The following is a 20,380-nucleotide window of genomic DNA, read 5'->3' on the forward strand; positions in this document are numbered from 1 at the left end:
TTATTAAAGAAAACCCCCAAAAAATTGGAAATCCATTCCACCAGGACTGCAACCTGTTACAGAAAAATGTTTTACAACATTAAGTCTAGCCCTCCAAATTTCTTCCATGAAATCATTTGCAATTTTTTTAAAATATAAAAGATGAATTTCACAACTGAATTGTTACAATTTTGTCAAGTGGTGACACTATCAAGGTTTGAAAAATGAAAAGCAATTGGTCAGTCACATGTCTTTACAAAAACATCAAGAACACAATTCTAACCGCAGCAAATTTTGACCTGTATCTGAAAATGTTCATGCCAATACTTTACTTAGCATGCTCAATGCAGAATGTGTTCTTTTGAAAATTTGCAGTGCAGTTAATTTGTGTGCCAGATTACTTGTGCCAACTGTCAAATAGAATCAATCTCCAAGACATTCAGCAGTGTCTAAAACACTCCTTACAAAATCAAAACACATTCACCTGCTAACCGTGTTAAATTTAAAACAATGTTGAAAATGTGTCGATCCCCAATTTTGTTTAAAATTTTACTGCTCTGCAGTCTACACTTAAGTACTTCATTTATTCATCTCACCTCTTAATAAGATTACAGCTCCCCACCATCACAACCACCACCAACTCCCAAGCTTTGTTCTTCTGGATTCTTTAATGTAACTGTCCTGCTAAGTGGTTAATCACCCCCACTCTTACAGATTGAATTAACTGCTCAGAATTATTCAATTATTTACATATTCAAAATGTACACACTTTACCTGTCGATGTAGCTTGTGAATTTGAAGCCACTGTCCTTACAAAAGACCATGCATCATCTTCAATAGCAAACTTCTTGAAACTGGCATTAGGAAACTTGTCTACTTGTTCTTTACATTCATCCCTAAAAAGAAAAAAAAGTGTGTAATTTGAAGAGAATGTAATGTTCCAATTATTTAAGCATGGTTTTATAAAATTAATTCATTATTAATTGCATAGAAAATATACGAGGCTGATCAATTAAGTGGAATAGGAAGCAATCCACATACCCCTGGAAGTTTGATTATCAATCTGATAGGCGACGAGTATAATACCTCATCTTTTTTTCTGAAAGCAACTGCAAAATTACAATCCGCAAATTATCCCTACCCAAAATGTCACTCTCCTGCTCCTCGGATGCTGCCTGACCTGTTATGCTTTTTCAGTGTCACTCTTTCAACTATAGTACCCTAATAGAAGTCGCTTCTGCATATACTTCTAGTCAACTTTCTTTTTTGCCTACCATTCCTATGTCAACTCATACAACAAAGCGGTCTGTGTAAACTTTATACATTGTAATTACACAATTCTACCAGGGTAGGTTCTGTACTATAGCCATTTGCACAATGATGTAATTGTCTCAACAAATTTAAAAATTGTTACAAACTGGGGGTTGAAAAGATCAGTGTGTTTTTGGACTAGCTTTAGAGTTAAATAAAGGGATCAAGTGACTGATTTTGAAGCCTGCCAGTTAAAAGACCTGGATGACACAATCATCAAGGGTTAACAGTAGGTCTGCAAAGTTTTCATGGAAAAAGAGACAGGAGAGGTTCACTTGGAGACAATGGTAACAACATCAGCATTTATTAAAGTGGTTAAACTGCTAGTTTCAAAATTCCCAGGTCAGTATTGAGACGGTTGGATTGTAAATGGGTACTTTTCTTTTAATTATTTTAAACCTGTCTATTTACCTCTTGGATAATGAATAACTCATCAGCATTTTACCTGAACAACAGGATGATGTGATTCACATGATTATGAAGACTGAAGCTGGGAGGAAGGAACAACCTTTGGAAACCAGTGATGACCTGGTTCATATACTCTCTCAAACTACTGAATTTCTCAGATAAGTCTGCCAAGACCCAGGGAATGGAGAGCAATTACAGATAAGTGTTCTATGGTTCACTGCACAACTCACACTCAAAGACCAAATTCATGAGAAATTAAAACAAAAAAGTTTAAAGATTTGACTAGACTGAGCTTGAGGAACATGGTTTCCATAGAATACCTTCACCAAGAAGAAGGTTTATTTAACTCTAAGTAATAGTCATTTAATAAGCCAAATTCTGATCTTATTTAAAACAAGCTAGCTATTTTTAAAATGGGAAAACAAAAATGAAAAAAGGGGCAAAATAAGCTATACACTATATTAAAAAAAATTGCAGTTCACAGTCCACTCATCCAGCATACCAGCTGTGATCATGACAAATAGGTAGTAAAATACTCCAATTGTGCAAGTTTGGTCTTGTTAGATGCAAAGCACTGGCTACCAGCAGCCAATTTTTCATTTAAAACACTTGTCACTAATTAAACCTGATACCCAGCTTTATTGGCTTTTCAAATTTTGTTGTCACTTTTGGATTTAATCTAGTACCTATAATGTTAACCTAAGGAAAGTATTGCAGTTATGAGTCTGTAAACATTTACCACAGACGGTCTATAGCTTTTTGATCTAATCATTCAAAAGTTGCAAGGATACACATTCACAACTGATTTTTTGAAATCTTTGCTATTATTAAAAATAGTGGTAGGGAACAGAAGGATAATAAAGACTCTCGTTTCTAATTTACCTAAAAATTACCTAGTTGAGCCTAAAAATAATTCAGCAACAACAAAACTTGAACATTCCCAACAACATTTCAACAGCTAAATATTGACAACTTGGGAAATTTTGGGTGAAAGCAAGAGTGCTAAATTGAAATAAATGCAATTTAGTTGTTTATTGTGAAATTTGAGGTGAGAAACAGATTATGGATTTCTGGATACCAATTACATTAAATAAATATGAAGATAGTGCCACTTTCCTGCACTAAGATAGACCATTACCTAAGAACTAAATGAATGGCAGTGCAGGTCTAATGGGTTGAATTGGCTATCCTTGCCGCTTTATTCCAGTCTAGCTAACATTGCTGTCATCAGACATAAACAAAAGAGGGAGATTGAAAAAGGTGGCAGTCTGCTCTGTGACATACCTCAGGCAAGGTGGGCTACACCACACCACACCACCAGAAAAGTTTTAATACAAAGCAGGTAGAAAACCTAGAACCCTTTAAATTAGGATTTGGAGGCTCTGGACTCTAAATGAAGATGTCTAAAGGAAAAGGGAGCTAGGGGAGCGCAACAGGCAGGGCACTCCTCTATGGCGTTGGGTACACCCACAGCTGCTGCTTCGACCTTGGTGCTTTTCAGCTCAGTGAACCAACAGCAGTAGAATTTGCAAAACTCTGGAAAAAAAAGGGAAAAAAAGAAAATTGAAACAGTGCTGCTGACAAAGCAAGAGCAGGAGATCTGGGCACTGGATTGGCACATGAAAGCGGATGTAAACAGAAATATTTGAAATCTAAGCACTAAAGTGAGACAAAGAGATCATACAGCTTGTATGAAACCCCACTCTGTGCCCAGTTTACGGATTTCATGTATCGTTTTTAAGACTCAGTGAAAATAATGCTGATACATGTGAAAGCCTAAAACAAAACCAATCAGTCTTCCCTTCCTGTCAGAACTCAAGGTTACAAATCAAAAGATGCCATCACAAAGATCATTCAAAGGGCTTCAAAGGGAAATGCTCAGAGGAAGTTCGTCTCATGGGAGTGTGTCTTGAACCAGAGTACACGTTTGTTTCAGAATAGAAGCACCAAGTTTAGACTGAGATGAGGAGGAACTTCTTCAGAGGAACTCCTTGATACAGAAAGTTGTGACCTTGTGCATAAGGCTGAGACATGTATTCTTCATCAGTAATCAGGAATCAAGGGTTATGGGGTAAGAGCAGAAAAGGGCATAAGTAATGTCAGATCAGCTATAACCCTATCGACTGTTGGAGCAGTTTGATGGAGCTGAATGGGGCCTACTTATGTTTCTATTCCTTAAGGGCTTATCAAGCCCTAAATCCAGGGGAAAAGAAATCTGGAAAATGAAAGATAGTTATGGAGTCAGAGATGTGCATCATAGAAACAGACCTTTCAGTCCAACCTGTCCATGCTGACCAGATATCCCAACCGCCAGCACAGTTGTGGGAAGACAAAGCCGAACAGCTATAGATCAAGGTCAAATGGACCTCATACACAGGTTGGTGTTTCTCTCAAGAATAACAATGCTATCCTAAACTGGAAAAATAATTTCTAAAACTCCTCAACCTTGAAGTCATAGTGGCAGCCAATACTCTCCAGGCCACCTGTAGTATCCTGCGGTAGAATTCATGAGAATGAGCTGCAGTGTGAAATTAACAGGCGGAAAACAAAAAGCCCAGTATTGCAGCTTATTCCTGAAGAAGGGCTTATGCCTGAAACATCGATTCTCCTGCTCCTTGGATGCTGCCTGACCTGCTGTGCTTTTCCAGCAACACATTTTTCAGCACTGATCTCCAGCATCTGCAGGCCTCACTTTCTCCTAATATTGCAGATTAGGTCTACCAGGGGAACTTTTGCTCACATCAAGACTTCAAGCATTAATCCTGCAGAGTTGAAAGTTGTTCAGAGTATGATGAGGAAGCGGGGGAAAAAAAAAGAGAGAAATGAAAGAAACAACCCTCAACCAAATTTCAGGAATGTGAACATGTTAATCATCTTAACAAGAGGAAAATAAAAATGCTGTAGACAATAAAGACATTCCTCGCTTGTTCAGAGCAGGGAAAGTCCTGATGTATATTTTCTGCTACATCTGTGGATGAGAAAATCTAAGAGACAGTGTGGGTTACACCTTCATAAAGGAACCTCTGGTATAGCCATTGTTGCAAAACTAATCCAAGAAAAATAAAAGTTGTAAATGCCGTACAAACCCTTCATTATATTCATCAACCGGACCAAAAAATGTGATTCCTGATGAAGGACTTGTGCCCGAAACATCAATTCTCCTGCTCCTCAGATGCTGCCTGGCCTGCTGCGCTTTTCCAGCAGCACATTCTTGACATGTGATTCAGTAGATATATTCAATAAAAATGTCCAAGAAATCTTAACACAAATTCTACAATTGTTTTAATGTTATGACTCAACCATGTTGAGCAGGAGATCTGAAACAGACACCTTCAAAATCTGGGAGAAAGTGAGGACTGCAGATGTTGGATATCAGAATCGAGAGTGTGGTACTGGAAAACCACAGCAGGTCAGGCAGCATCCAAGGAGCAGGAAATCGATGTTTCGGGCAAAGGCCCTTCATCAGGGATGAGGTTTGTGAGCAAAGGGGATGGAGAGATAAATGGGACGGGGGGGGGGGGGGGGGGGGTTGAGGGTGTAATAGGTAGATGGAGGTGGGGGTAATGGTGATAGGTTGAAGAGGAGGGTGGAGCAGATAGGTGGGAAGGATGGTCATGAGGGCGGTGTCGAGTTGGAAGGTTGGAACTGGGTTGGGGGAGATAATGAGAAACTGGTGAAGCCCACATTGATGCCATGAGGTAGCAAGGCAGATGATGAGGCGTTCTTCCTTCAGGCGTTGGGTGGTTAGGGTGTGGCGATGGAGGAGGCCCAGGACCTGCATGTCCTTGGCACAGTGGGAGGGGTAATTGAAGTGTTTGGCTATGGGGCAGTGGGGCTGGTTGGTGCGGGTGTCCCAGAGATATTCTCAGAAGCGCTCTGCAAGTAGGTGTCCTGTCTCCCAGTGTAGAGACCGCATAGGGAGCTGTGTGTGTGTGTGTGTGTGTTGGGGGGGGGAGGAAGAGGTTTGTAGGTTTTTTCCAATTCCTGCAGTGGCAGGGGAAGCTGCCAGGCACAGAGGTGTTGTGGGGGTGGGGAGGGTTATGGGCCTGACAAGAGAGAGTCGCGGAGGGAACGGTCTTTATGGGAAGCAGCTAAGGATGGGGAGGGAAATATATCTCTGTAGTGGGGTCCATTTGTACTTAGCATCATCCTCTGCCATTTCTGCTATGTCTAAAGGACCAGGGAGGGGTGGGTAGAGTGGGGGTGTGTGGTTCCGTCCTTGTTGCGGTCAGCAGGGTGGGGTTTGAGGACGTAAGTGGAGGAAGTGGATGAGATGTGCTGGACGACATTTTTGACCATGTGGGAGGGGGAAATGCAGTCTTTGAAGGAGGCCATCTGGTGTGTTCTGTGGTGGAACTGGTCCTCCTGGGAGCAGATGCGGCAGTGGCAGAGGAACTGGGAATAAGGGATAGTGTTTTTAACAGGAGGCAGGGTGGGAGGAGGTGTAGTCAGGTAGCTGTGGGAGTCAGTGGGTTTGTAGGAGAAGTCAGTGTTGAGTTGGTCATCGTTGATGGAAATGGAGAGATCCAAAATCTGGACTGGAATCAAGCACACTGGGTGTGAGAGTTATCAAAGGCACATCCAGAGCATTTTTGTCACTACACCCCTGTACTGTAATATGACCCCAAGAGTGTGAGAAATTCCAGCAGCAATGTTGTGTTCCCTTCTTAAAGGCAACTTGACAAGCATTCAGGTAAAACTTTTGCAAAATCAAGTTTGATAGACTGGATATCAGGTCCAGTCTGGCTAAAAGCACCTCTGCCAGCTCATGCCTTCTCACATCTCAGATGGACAGCATTCCAGAAAGACACAAAAAGTACAATTCAAAAGACATTATAAAGCTTTCTTTGAAGTACATTGACTTTAATGACTAGGAAGTGTTTATTCCAAGTCACACAAAATAGCGACAATCTGACAATCAAGTTGAATTATGCTTAAATCAGAAGATCTTTACCATGAGACAGAAGAGTGACACAAAAAAAGACAAAATTCTTTACTTTTAATCCCCCTAATTCTCAAGGCATCTGCTCTGCATAAGCAAAGACCAAGTGGTTAAGAATGGGCCTGTTCAGTTACATGAACACCCATCACAGCCAACAATGAATGAGACTAACAAGAATATATGCTTTGCAAAATCATGTTCCAAACAATGACAAGCATCAATATCAATCCATTTCGTAATGCCTCCTGAGGAGCAGGAGAATCGACGTTTCGGACATAAATTCTTCAACAAGCTGGGAAGGCGATGGTTGATGTCTCTCCATGACTCCCTCATTAGGTCCACACCCCCATCAACCCACCTTCCACTCCTAGCATCTTCCCTTGCTGCTGCAAGAGGTGTAAAACGTGTGCCCACACCTCTCTGCTCACCTCCAACCAAGGCCCCAAATGATCCTTCCACATCCGGCAGAGATTTTCCTGCACACCCAAACACCTCACCTACAGTGTCTGTTGTCTTGATGTAGTCTCCTCGACATTGGGGGAAACAGGATGTCAACTCGCAGAACATTTCAGAGAACATCTGAGACAGACACACCAAACAACCCCACCATCCTGTGGCCAACCACTCCACCAAAAGACATGCAAATCCTGGGCCTCCTCCACTGCCAAATCTTAGCCACCTGGAGGAAGAATGCCTCATCTTCCACCTTGGGACCCTCCAATCTCATGGCATCAACGTCAATTTCACCAGTTTGCACATCTCCCCTCCCCCCCATCTCATCCCCAAATCAAACCTCCAACTCAGCACCACCCTATCGAACAGTCCCACCTAGCTATATTCCTTCCCACTTATCTGCTCTACCCTATCACCACCACCCCTCCATCTGCATCTACCTACTGCCTTCCCAGCTATCTTTCCCCAGCCCCACCCCATTTATCTATCAGCACCCTCCCCCCACCCCCCCCCAACATTCCTGTGGAAGGGCTTACGCCCAAAACATTGATTCTCCTGCTCCTTGAATACTGCCTGACCTGTTGTGCTTTTCTACTGCCACACTTTTTGAATCACATCAGTTCCAACTCAATTAGGCGTGCCATCCTTCCACAGAATTACTGTAAACACAAAGGAACCATTTTGCCCATCATAACTACACTAGTTTATTCCCTAGTGTCAATCTTCTACCTTTTCCACATAGCCCTGCACACCATTTCTAGCCAAAATAATCATCCAATGCCCTTGTGAATGCCTCAATTCAACCTGCCTCCTCCACATTTCCATAACCAAACCACTCATTGTGTGAAAAGGGTTTTTTGTTCTGCCCCTCACGACTTGACGTTGCTCCCATTCATTCCCGTGGAGGTGCCAGTGTTGGACTGGGTGAACAATTTAAAAAAACACACACACACACGCACACACAACACCAGGTTATAGTCCAACAGGTTTAAGACCATAAGACATTGGAGTGGAAGTAATGCCATTCAGATCATCGAGACTGCTCTGCCATTCAATTGTGGCTGATGGACAGTTCAACTCCACTTACCCGCACTCTTCCCGTAGCCTTCAATACCTTACAAGGTCAAGAATTTAATCAATCTCTGCCTTGAAGACATTTAACATTCCGGTCTCCACTGTGCTCTGTGGAAATGAATTCCACAGGCCCACACTCTATGGCTGAAGAGATACCTCCTCATTTCTGTTCTAAATTGACCCACTCTAATTTTAAGGCTGTGCCCACAGTCTCCCGGCCTAACAGAAACAAATTGCCAGCATCCACCCTTTCTAAGCTATGCATTATCATAGTTTCAATTAGATCTCCCCTCAATCTTCAAAACTCTAAAGAATATAATCAGAGGATCCTCAGCCGGTCATCGTATGTTAGGCCTACCATTCCAGGGATCATTCATGTGAATTTCTGCTGGACACACTAGTGCCAGTATGTCCTTCCTGAGATGTGGGTCCAATATTGGACAGAGTATTCTAAATGGGGCCTAACTATAACTTCATAAAGTCTCAGTAGCACATTGCTGCTTTTATATTCCAACCCTCTTGAGATAAATGACAACAGTACATTTGCTTTCTTAACCACAGACTCAACCTGCAAGTCAACCTTTAGGGAATCCTGGACTAGCACTCCCAGATCCGTTAGTACTTTGGCTTTATAAAATTTTCTCACCATTTAAAAAATATTCCATGCCTGCATTCTTCCTTCCAAAGTGCAAGAACTTGCATTTGCTCACGTTGAATTTCATCAGCCATTTCCTGGACCACAGTCCTAAACTGTCCAAATCTTTCTGCAGCCTCCCCACCTCCTCAGAACTACCTGCCTGCCTGCCTAACTTCGTATCATCGGCGAACTTTGCCAGAATGCCACTATGCCCTTCATCCAGATCATTAATATATAAAAGTGAAAAGCTGTGGCCCTAACACTGAACCCTGCAGGACACCACTTGTCAGTAGCTGCCATTCCAAAAAAGAACACTTTATCCCGACTCTCTGCTTTCTGTCAGACAGCCAATCCTCAATCCATGCCAGTAGTTCACCTCGAACACCATGGGTCCTCACCTTACTCAGCAGCCTCCTGTAACGCACCTTATCAACGGCCTTTTGGAAGTCTGGATAGATAACATCCACTGGGTTGCCCTGGTCTAACCTACTTGCTATCTCTTCAAAGAATTCTAACAGTTTTGTCAGACACAACCTCCTCTTACTGAATCCATGCTGACTTGTTCTAATCCGACCCTGCACTTCCAAGAATTTAAACATCTCATCCTTAATGATGGATTCTAGAATTTTACCTACAACCAAGGTTAGGCTAATCGGCCTATAATTTTCCATCTTTTTGTCTTGATCCTTTCTTGAACAAAGGAGTTATAACAGTGATTTTCCAATCATCTGGGACTTTCCCTGACTCCAGTGATTTTTGAAAGATCACAACCAAGACCTCCACTACTTCCTCAGAATGAGGATGTAGCCCATTGAGGCCAGAAGATTTAATCAATTTTTAGACCTTATAGCTTTTCTAGCACTTTCTCTTTTGTATTGGCTACCATACTCAACTCTGCCCCCAACTCTCCTTAATTGTTGGGATATTGCTCATTTCTTCTACTGTGAAGACTGACACAAAGTACACATTAAGTTCTTCAGCTATTTCCTTTTCTCCCATCACTAGCCTTCCTGCATAAATTAGGAACGGCCCAGTTTCTACTTTTGCCTCTCGTTTCTTTCTCATGTATTGAAAGAAACTTTTACCATCAATTCTAATATTACTGGCTAGTTTACCTTCATATTTAAGCCTCTCCTTCCTTATTTCTCTCTTTGTTATTTTCTGCTTGTTTTTGTAGTCTTCCCAATCTTCTGGAACTCCCAGTGCTCGTGGCCACTTTATAGGCTCTCTCTTTTTCTTTGATACATTTCCTGACTTCCTTTGTCAGCCATGGCTGTCTAATCCCCAACCCTCCCCCCCCCCAAAAAAAAAGGATAATTTTTCTTTACTTTGGGGTGTACCTCTGTCCTGTGCCATCAATTACACCCAGAAACTCCTGCCATTGTTGCTCTTTCCCACTAGGCTCTGCTTCCAGTTGATTTGTCAGTTCCTCTCTCATGCCCCTGTAATTACCTTTATTTAACTGTAACACCATTTCAGTGTGCAGTTTGAAAAAGAGAAGGTAAAATCAGAAGTACTCTACCATATTACAGTCACTGCCTAAGTGTTCCCTTATTTTTATAAAGTCTGGCTCATTGCATAGCACTAATTCCAGAATAGCCTGCTCCCTTGTGGATTCCATCACAAGCTGTTCCAAAAAGCCATCCTGTAAGCATTCTATGAATTCCCTTTCTTTGGATCCATCAGCAACATTATTCACCCAGTTCAATTGCATATTGAAGTCTCCCATGATCGTTGTAACCTTGTCTTTCTGATATGCCCTATCTATTTCGTGGCACATCTTGCACCCCTAGTCCTGACCACTGCTGGGAGGTCTGTACGTAACTCCCATTATGCTTTTGTGGTTCCTCAACTCCACCCACACAGACTCCACATCACTTGTCCCTATGTCATTCAACGACATAGATTTAATTTCATTCTTAACTAACAAGGGAACCCCACCTCCTCTGCCCACCTTCCTGTCTTTTCACTAAGTGGTAAGTCCTTGGATGTTTAACTGCCAGTCCTGAACCCCCTGCAACCACATCATAATCATTCACAATGATTTGTGAATTTGCCATTAATTCATCTACTTTGTTACAAATACTACAAACATTCAGGTAAAGCACCTTAATGCTAGTTTTCTTATCCTCATCATTTCCAATGTGTCCTAAGTTATCCTTCCTTTTTGCTTCATTCCTAGTCTGCCTTAAACTTAAACCCTGCACACATGCTAACCTGCTGCTTATCTTTCTACTTGGCTCCATACTCCCTGTTGTTTTCACTTTCCCTCCCCCCCCAACTCTCAAGTTTGAAGTCCTAGTGACCACTGTATTTATCCTTTTCACCAGAACACTGGTTCCAGAGCAGTTCAGATGGACACCACCCCATCAGTATAGATCACTCCAGTGCCAAAACTGATGCCAGTGTCCCATGAAATGGAATCCCTCTTTCCCTCACCAATCTCTTAGCCATGTGTTTACTTCCCTAATTTTCTTATCCCTATACCAATTAGCACGTGCCTTGGGCAGTAATCCAGAGATGATGACCCTCAAGGACCTTTATTTGGAAGTACTAGCCTTCAGAGCACTGCTCCTGTGGAGCAGGATCATAAGACACATAATTTATAGCAATAGATCTTGTTTCAGTTGCATGACACTGGGATATTTTGCTATAAATTCTGTGCCTTATGATCCTGTTCCTCAGCAACCTGAAGGTGCAATACTCTGAAAGCTAGTGCTTCCAAATAAACGCGTTGAAGTATAACCTGGTGGTGTGTGATTTTTAACTTGTCCCTTCATTCTGATGAGTAGATGGGGCAGTGGGATCTTGCCCCCACCGTGCAGGAGCTGGAGAGTGGGCCAGACAAAGGCCGAACGATATCCCTCTATCACCGAATGACACACCAAGAGGCCATTCAACCCATCGCGCCTATACTGGCTCACTGCGAAAAGCATAATCTCCCGACATCCCCTCCACCTCCTTTTATAATTAAATAAATAAACCCGTTGCCCTCGACCAGCTGTAATCCCCCAACAGTCACTCACCAGGTTGCGTACACTCCGGGCTTCCTCCCGGCCTTCACCGCATAATAAAACCTTTTCTTCATACCGCTCGATAGCGCCGTTAACAGCCCACTGAAGCGCCACATTAGAGACCCTCTCCGCGAAGCCGGCACTCGCCCTTTGAGGAGGCCCCGCTCCGCCCCGCCCCACAGCGACAACCTCAGGCCAGGAGGAGGAAATGCAGCGCTGCTTTCTCTCCCGCATTGTCCCGCCACCCAATCAACCACGAGTGCGCGCACGTAGACGTACACAGACCTCAGTTAAAACTCACACAGCTGAAAATGTGTTGCTGGTTAAAACACAGCAGGTTAGGCAGCATCTCAGGAATAGGGAATTCGACGTTTCGAGCATAAGCCCTTCATCAGGTTCCTGATGAAGGGCTTATGCTCGAAACGTCGAATTCCCTATTCCTGTGATGCTGCCTAACCTGCTGTGCCTTAACCAGCAACACATTTTCAGCTGTGATCTCCAGCATCTACAGACCTCATTTTTTACTCTAAAACTCACACAACACCAGGTTACAGTCCAACAGGTTTAATTGGAAGCACACTAGCTTTCGGAGCGACGCTCCTTCATCAGGTGTTAGTGTACAGACCTGGCTTTGGTCAGAATTTTACTAATCTTCTTTAAACATCAGCCGCCTGCACTGTTTGCATGACACCAGCGGAGCCTGACTGGGATTGAATCGAATGCTACTAAAGATTATCAAATTGCAAACGTAAATGAATTGCGTCTGGGGAGTGCCTCCTGTTGAGCGATTTTATTTATTTTTTCCAGCATCCATAATATTTTGCTGTTATGCAGCTTGATTAGATTAGGTTAGATTACTAAATGGGAACAGGCCCTTGCTGATTCAAAGTCCATTCATAGACTAGTCCCCACCGACACAATTGACCATGCCCCTACCTCAGGATGGTGACTTTCTACTGATTGCATTTGTAGTATTACCCGGATTGCCACTTTTGGGACCTCATTACATGACACAGGGTAAAGGTTGTCTACAATATTTCACTGCCACCAGTCGTCTCTAGTCTGTATTCTGTCCAGACCCTAGAGTGTGGTGCTGGAAATGCACAGCAGGTCAAGCAGCATCCGAAGCCTGTCTAATTATCAGTGACAGACCATTGGTGACTCTAAAGTGCACTTGTCTCAGTTAACAAGATGGTCATTTCATGATAACATTAAGTACAGTCAACGTTACTGGTCAGACATAATTACTAAGGTCTATTGACAGCCGTACCGCATTCATCTTTTCCCAAAAAAGACTCATGTTTAATGCCTTTTAGTCTCCCAATGACTGTATGTGACATCATAATATTGAATGGAGCTAATACATCTTCACCACTAATTAGATTAGATTACTTACAGTGTGGAAACAGGCCCTTCGGCCCAACAAGTCCACACTGACACGCATCCACCCAGATTCATTCCCCTACATTTACCCCTGCACCTAACACTATGGACAATTTAGCGTGGCTAATTCACCTAACCTGCACATTTTTGGACTGTGAGAGGAAACTAGAGCACCCGGAGGAAACCCATGCAGAGACGGGGAGAATGTACAAACTCCACAAAGTCAGTCGCCTGAGAGGGGAATTGAACCCACATCTCTGGACTGTGAAGCAGCAGTGCTAACCACTGTGCCACCCACTTAAATATTCATTGGTGAGATGTAGAGTTGTTGGTTGGGCAAGTATTTATGCCCATCCCTAGATGCCCTTGAGAAGGTGATTAGATTGGATTACTTACAGTGTGGAAACAGGCCCTTCAGCCCAACAAGTCCACACCGACCCTCCGAAGAGCAACTCACCTAGGTCCACTCCCCTACATCTAACACTACGAGCAATTTAGTATGGCCAATTCACCTAACCTGCACATCTTTGGACTGTGGGAGGAAACCGGAGCACTCGGAGGAAACCCAAGCAGACACGGGCAGAATGTGCAAACTCCACACAGACAGTTGCCTGAGGCGGGAATTGAACCCAGATCTCTGGCACTGTGAGGCAGCAGTGTCACCATGCCACCCACTAATTCTTTCAGAACCATTACCTTATACAACATGACCTACTTGTACCCAGATATAATCACCTAAGCCACACCATCCAGTCATCACCTCTACTTGCGGTCAATTGAAGTCCTACCCTGTTGTATTTCTCTAGCTGCTGTTGCATTAGTTTAGTCCAAATGTAAGCAATTGCAGCAGAACAAAACACCAATGTGAAACTGTATGAATCACTGTTAGCCACAGATTTGTACTAAGAGCACATGAAATCAAGTCTATACAAGTCAATTGAAAAATAAAACATGGACATTAAATTTCTTAGTTGAAGAATGACTTATTTCCTGACAAACCCACCAACTTTGTAACAGATAATTGTGGTCCCAGCAGAAATTGTTACAAGTAACTATAATGCTTACTTATAGCATATTTTTATGTAACACAACAGATACACAAAATATTCTCAACTTTAAACTCAATATGACAGTCAGAACATCACAACTATTTATGAACCAATCCCATCATCACCACCTATCAACTATAAAACTTTAAAACACACAAAGGGTGTAGTGGAAGGTTCCAAACAATGTCTGTATCACAGAAAATTGTTCAAACTACTACACAAAAGCATAATAAAAAATATGATACTGAGCTAAGAAAAAGCAATTACAAGGGAGGCCACCAGCTTGGACAAAAAATTGGGATTTAAAGTCAATCTTGAAAAATGAAAGGAAGATGCTGAGGTCATAGAGTCTTACAGATGTATCACACAGAAACTCCAGCATAGGCAGCTCAAGACAGGACTGCCAATTAAGACATGAAGGGAAGGAATGATGCACAAGAGACTGGCGTTAGAGATGCAGATGACATTTGTAGCCTGGAGAATGTGCAGTGATAGAGAGGAACAATTGAGTGAGAAGGTAAATCAAGCATGAAAATAATAACTTTAACCTTGAAGTGTCAAGAACTTTGAAAGCCAATGAGGACGGTTAAACAAAATGTTTTTGGGATTCAGCACTGGGTCGGATTCGGATATGCAAAAACAGAAATTTGTGGAGCATGGAAGGCTGTCTATTTAAACATTAGAACTGTCAGGAACTTAAAACGTGATATCTCCAATGGCTTCTGCAAAGTTTTTGGATTGTGACCCTAAATCAAAATCAGCAATGCATTCCCACTGAGGTGGCTGTCTCTGTTCTGGCAAAAGGTGTAGTGGAATGATGTGATGGTGAATTACCTGAGTGTCCTATGTCATCATCCTCAGAGAATGAGCTCTGGCTGCCTGTTTGATGCTATCATGAATGCCAGTGACTATACCATGCCACTTACTTTGTGGAGTGTAAGAGATTATTTATCCTTTTGCTGAATTGAACTGAATTTTGTATGAGAACATCACCTGTAAGTTTACCTCCAAGACACTTGCCATCCTAACTTGGGAATATATCACCATTCTGTTGCTGAAGTCTAGGACCCAGTCCCTGCCTGGCTATCTCCCTGTTTGATGCCATCATGAGCACCAGTGACTATACAATGCCACTTAGTTTGTGGAGTGTAAGAGATTATTTATCCTTTTGCTGAATTGAACTTAGTTTTGTATGAGGACATCACCTGTAAGTTTACCTCCAAGACACTTGCCATCCTAACTTGGGAATATATCACCATTCCTTCAGTGTCACTGGGTCAAAATCCTGGGACTCCCTTCCTAACAATATTGTGGATGTATCTACACCAAATGGGTGGCAACAGTTTGAGGAGACAACTCACCACAACCTTTTGAAGGGAATACAAATGGACAATTATTACAGGCATGCATGAGCCCTAACTCTGCATATCTCTTCATAGGATATGTTGAGCACTCTGTTCCAGTACTATTAGGTCCCCACCTTGATTTATGTTTCCATTACACTGCTATCAGTACTGGGTCTGATTCAGGCTCTAATCTGGAGAACTTTCTCCTCGTTTCTCTCCATGTACACCTGCTGATATACTATCTTCCATGTTAGAGCTTCCAATAATGATTCTTTTTATCTCCAAAGCAGATATTCCTGTACCATGCCATATTTGATAGGACTTTCCATTGAGGCTGTATCATTTCTGATCTGTCTGCCCTCATGCTTTGTTCTGCTCAGAACTGTAAATGAGTCATTGTGTTCTACAATACAAAAAGGTCCCTTCAGCCCATCAAATCTATGCCAGCCGAAAACACCAAAATATTCTAATCCATTTTCCAGGACTTGGCCCTTAGCCATTTCATGGGTGCCCATTGGCATTACTTTTCAACTCATCAGCTTGTGCATTTGACAAATCATCTTCAGCCACAAAGAACACATGGCTACTCCCTACTCACTTCTGCTCTCTCAAAATTCTGAATAGATTGTTTCCTCTCTTGAAACCTTTCTGTTCTTTCCCTGACAATTTTACATGAAAGTGAGAACTGCAATACTGGCCCATTCAATATATACCTTATCACTGTACACCTCATATACTTTTTTTCATATGAAGCTGCAATTTTTCATTTGTTCTTTTAACCCAGTATACTTATGTACAGTTCTCACATTGCATTTATGACACTAAAGAGATCTGCAAGTTCAACCTGAAAATCTCTTTCGCTGGTTTACCAGAATTTATTATCCAATTTCAAATGCATCTTCGTCTTGTTCAATTTTCACCTTGACTGTTGTGACTACAAATACAGGTTTTGCTTCACTGTATGAGGTAGAGTACAAAGGTGCTTGTTCCTCTGGCTTATATCAAAGTCACTCAACCTTTTTAGCAGAGAAAGCAGGTATCATTGCATTCTTTAGGTGAAGTGCTGTTTGGAGCTTCTTTTAATTTATACACGAGATGTGGTTTGCTTTGGGGAGGCAATACTATTTGTTAAAATTATGCTCTCACCTCAACCCTTGCATCCTTTATTTCATCTTTCAATGTTGCATTATGTGCTTGTCTTGTTCTAATATTTTCTGGATCTCGTTTAACTCTGTAACATGTTGCATTACACACCTCTGTCTTCTTAATTGAACGTATAAGTTATGTTTCCTTTTGTAAGTTTGTAATTTGTTCCCTAGATTCCTTATGTTTTCTATTTAGATGCAAGGCACATACATGGGCACTGTAGCCCAGTTTATTCTGGATTTTTTTAAATTTTAGTGTTATCCATCTGAACCTTCATAAAAAGTGGCCGGCACGGTGGACCAGTGGTTAGCACTGCTGCCTCACAACGGCTGTAGACCCGGGTTCAATTCCCGACTCAGGCGACTGACTGTGTGGAGTTTGCACGTTCTCCCCGTGTCTGCGTGGGTTTCCTCGGGTGCTCCGGTTTCCTCCCACAGTCCAAAGATGTGTGGGTCAGGTGAATTGGCCAAGCTAAATTGGCCAAGTAGGGGTATGGGTGGGTTGCGCTTCGGCGGGTCGGTGTGGACTTGTTGGGCCGAAGGGCCTGTTTCCACACTGTAAGTCTAATCTAAAAAAAAGTCTATTAAAAAACGAACCATAATCTCCATCACAATCTTCCATAATTCCTAATACATATTTGTTCCAACTGCTATGGTTTTCACAATCAAACATCCTAGCAACCTCTGTTTGGCAAGTGTAAAAGCTATTGGTTTATTTAAGAATTACTCAACATACGTTCAACTACGATCTAAAACTGTGACTTCGATACTTGCCACACTTAAAGCCAATTAAACTATGAATTCTGAGAACAATCTCACTCCTGACAACAATTGTTAATTTTAGAAGGTTCATGTTCACAGTTACCTAATATAAGTAGTTGATGATTAACAGAAATTTTCTGATAGTTTATTGAGAAACTGTAGTTTTGATATGGTACATTAGTTAACTAGGCAAAGAAAGGAAATATAGTACCTGTGACAAATGAGAATGCTTCATTGATCTGGGAGCTGTTCTGCAGAATGGAGGATTAGAGTCAGAGTACTCCCATGTCCCAGTGGTCCTATGCCCTTTTGAGCTGGTCTCTGGTCATCTTTGGTGGTCACAGTACCAACAAACTGTTCTTTCCTCAGGTAGTTGTAGGGGAACTCCTGGCTTGTCTCCTGGAAATGGTATGGTTCATCTCTCTGAATCTTCTTCCCCCCTCCACCCCTACTAATATACATCACTTCGGGACTGGTGATCAATGTTATCTTGGTAATTTGACAAACCCCTTTTTGGCAATGGCCATGGGACGGCTACTCATGACATCAGATGAGCATTCTCCCATTGCCCACCTCCATTTTAAGTTTAGTTATACTTCTTTTGGGACAAAAGTCTTCTCATTTCCGGTACATTACATTGATAATGAGGTAGGATGAGACATGACAAACTTTTGTCGTGAGTCAGAACTTTGATGATTCTTATGACCTCTTCTCTGTATCCATATACCGATCAGTTTCTGTCTTCAGAAGGCTAGTTACTTATATGACACAGTTTGATGAGGTATCCTGGTACGCAGGATACTAAATATAGAATGCTGAATTAAGAGGATCACCCCTGCAGGGCCGTAAACATCTGTGGAGAGAAACATAGTTAACATTTCCCATCAATAACATTTGATTAGAGCAGAGATGCTATCTACCCGGCAGAGGATTTCTAGCCTCTTTTGTTTTTATTTCAGATTTTCAGCATCCATCAGTATTAGTATTATCCTTTAGAAATTAAAAAAAATTCCATTCCAACGATATCATCCCCACATTTCTCTTAGATCAAACCCCCCCACTATCCCCAAACTCTCGGCATGATAAGCTGAGCTCAAGATGAATCTGTCTTGATATGTCAATCATTTCACTCCAGAGATACGGTGAGCCTTTGTCTCCAACACAAACATTTCCATAGACAGAGACCAAAAATTGCACACATCGTATTCCAGGTTTGTGTGGGTGTGTGTGTCCTGTAGGAGTTGGCTGTTCAGTACATTGGTTTGGCCTCTTTTGGAATACTGTATTCAGTTCTGGTTTCCCTGCTATTGGAAAGATATTGTTAAACTTGAAAGACTTCAGAAAAGATTGACAAGGATGTTGACAGGGTTGGAGGGTTTGAGCTATAGGGAGAGGTGAAATAGGCTGGTGCTATTTTCCCTGGTGGATTGGAGTGACCTTATAGAGCTTTATAAAATTATGAGTGGCATGGATTGGATGAATATCCACAATCTTTTTTCCAAGGGGAGGGGAGGACATAGGTTTAAGATGAGAGGGGAAAGTTTTAAAATGGACCTAAGGGGCAACCTTTTCACACAGAGTTGGTGTGTGTATGGAATGAGCTGCTAGAAGAGATGGTGGAGGCTGACACATTTACAGATTTTCATGAAGATATGTAGCTCTGGTCATGGATAAGGCATTTGGTTAGCTTGTCAAATTATTGGGTTATCATGCAGACTTTTCATTACCCTACTGGGTAACACCATCAGTGCGACCTCCGTGAAGCGCTGTTGTTCTGTCCCGTTTGCTTTTTATGTGGTCCGGCCTGTTGAGGTGTGTGCCACTTCTGAGTCTTCTCTGCAGTGTACACTGGGTCTATCTCTATGTGTCAGTTGATGGTCGCTTTGGTTAAAAACCAGGCTTCCAACAACTCTCTCACATGTCTCTGGTTGGCATGTCCTAGGATAGTAACTTTGTCATTGTTGAATTGATGATCTTCTTGATCTTGTCTAGATCATGTCGTTTAGTAGCCAGTTGATATTTGTGAAGTCTGATGGCGAATCTTCTACCTGTTTGTCCCATTTAGAAATTATTGCAGTTGTTGCAAGGGATTTTGTGTTCCACATTAGTCCTGCATGCTGTGGGTATGGGGTCCTTAGTCCTGGTAAGTAGCTGGTGTAGTGTGGCTGTTGGTTGGTGTGCCACCACAATACCTCGAGGTCGTAACAATCTGGTAATTAATTCTGATATGTTCTTCAGAAAGGGTAGGGTGGCCAGTGTCTTGGTAGGTACAGCTTCTTATTGCCGTTGTCTGTTGGACAAGCATTGGCAGATGAAGCTGTTGGGTATTTGTCATTAGCAAATGCTAGCAAATAGGATTAGATTTATTTTGGATATCTGGTCAACACAGACAAGTTGGACTGAAGGGTCTGTTTCTGTGCTGTACATCTCTATGATTCTACATGTGTGCGTTGGTCTGGTTCCACCAAAAATCTTCGAGGACAAAGTGAGGACTGCAGATGCTGGAGATCAGAGCTGAAAATGTGTTGCTCGAAAAGCGCAGCAGGTCAGGCAGCATCCAAGGAACAGGAGAATCAACGTTCCTGAAGAAGGGCTTATGCCGGAAATGTCGATTCTCCTGTTCCTTGGATGCTGCCTGACCTGCTGCGCTTTTCCAGCAACACATTTTCAGCTCTGGTTCCACCAAAAGCCCAGTGTGACTTAGAATCATAGAATCCCGACAATGTGAAAACAGACCATTTGCCTCAGCAAGTCCACACCGACTCTCTGAAGAATACCTCACCCAGAGTCATTCTCCTATTATTCTACATTTACCCCTGAATAATGCACCTAACCTACACATCCCTGAACATTGTGAAAATCACACAATACCAGATT

General features: G+C 42.3%; 1 protein-coding gene across 1 annotated transcript in view; it reads right to left on the reverse strand.

Annotated features, from left to right (window-relative positions):
* rnaseh1 (ribonuclease H1) overlaps positions 1–11,975 on the reverse strand; it is a 35,505-nt gene extending 23,530 nt beyond the window's left edge. Inside the window, exons 1-2 of the mRNA XM_060821687.1 lie at positions 11,831–11,975; positions 754–875 (exon numbers count right to left, since the gene is read on the reverse strand). Of these exons, the coding sequence (XP_060677670.1) occupies positions 754–875; positions 11,831–11,934 (226 nt within the window). The 5' untranslated portion in view covers positions 11,935–11,975. The remainder of the gene's footprint in view (positions 1–753; positions 876–11,830) is intronic.
* Positions 11,976–20,380: the final 8,405 nt, after the last annotated feature.

This window comes from Hemiscyllium ocellatum, chromosome 3 (genome assembly GCF_020745735.1).
Source record: "Hemiscyllium ocellatum isolate sHemOce1 chromosome 3, sHemOce1.pat.X.cur, whole genome shotgun sequence".
Lineage (NCBI taxonomy): Eukaryota > Metazoa > Chordata > Chondrichthyes > Orectolobiformes > Hemiscylliidae > Hemiscyllium > Hemiscyllium ocellatum.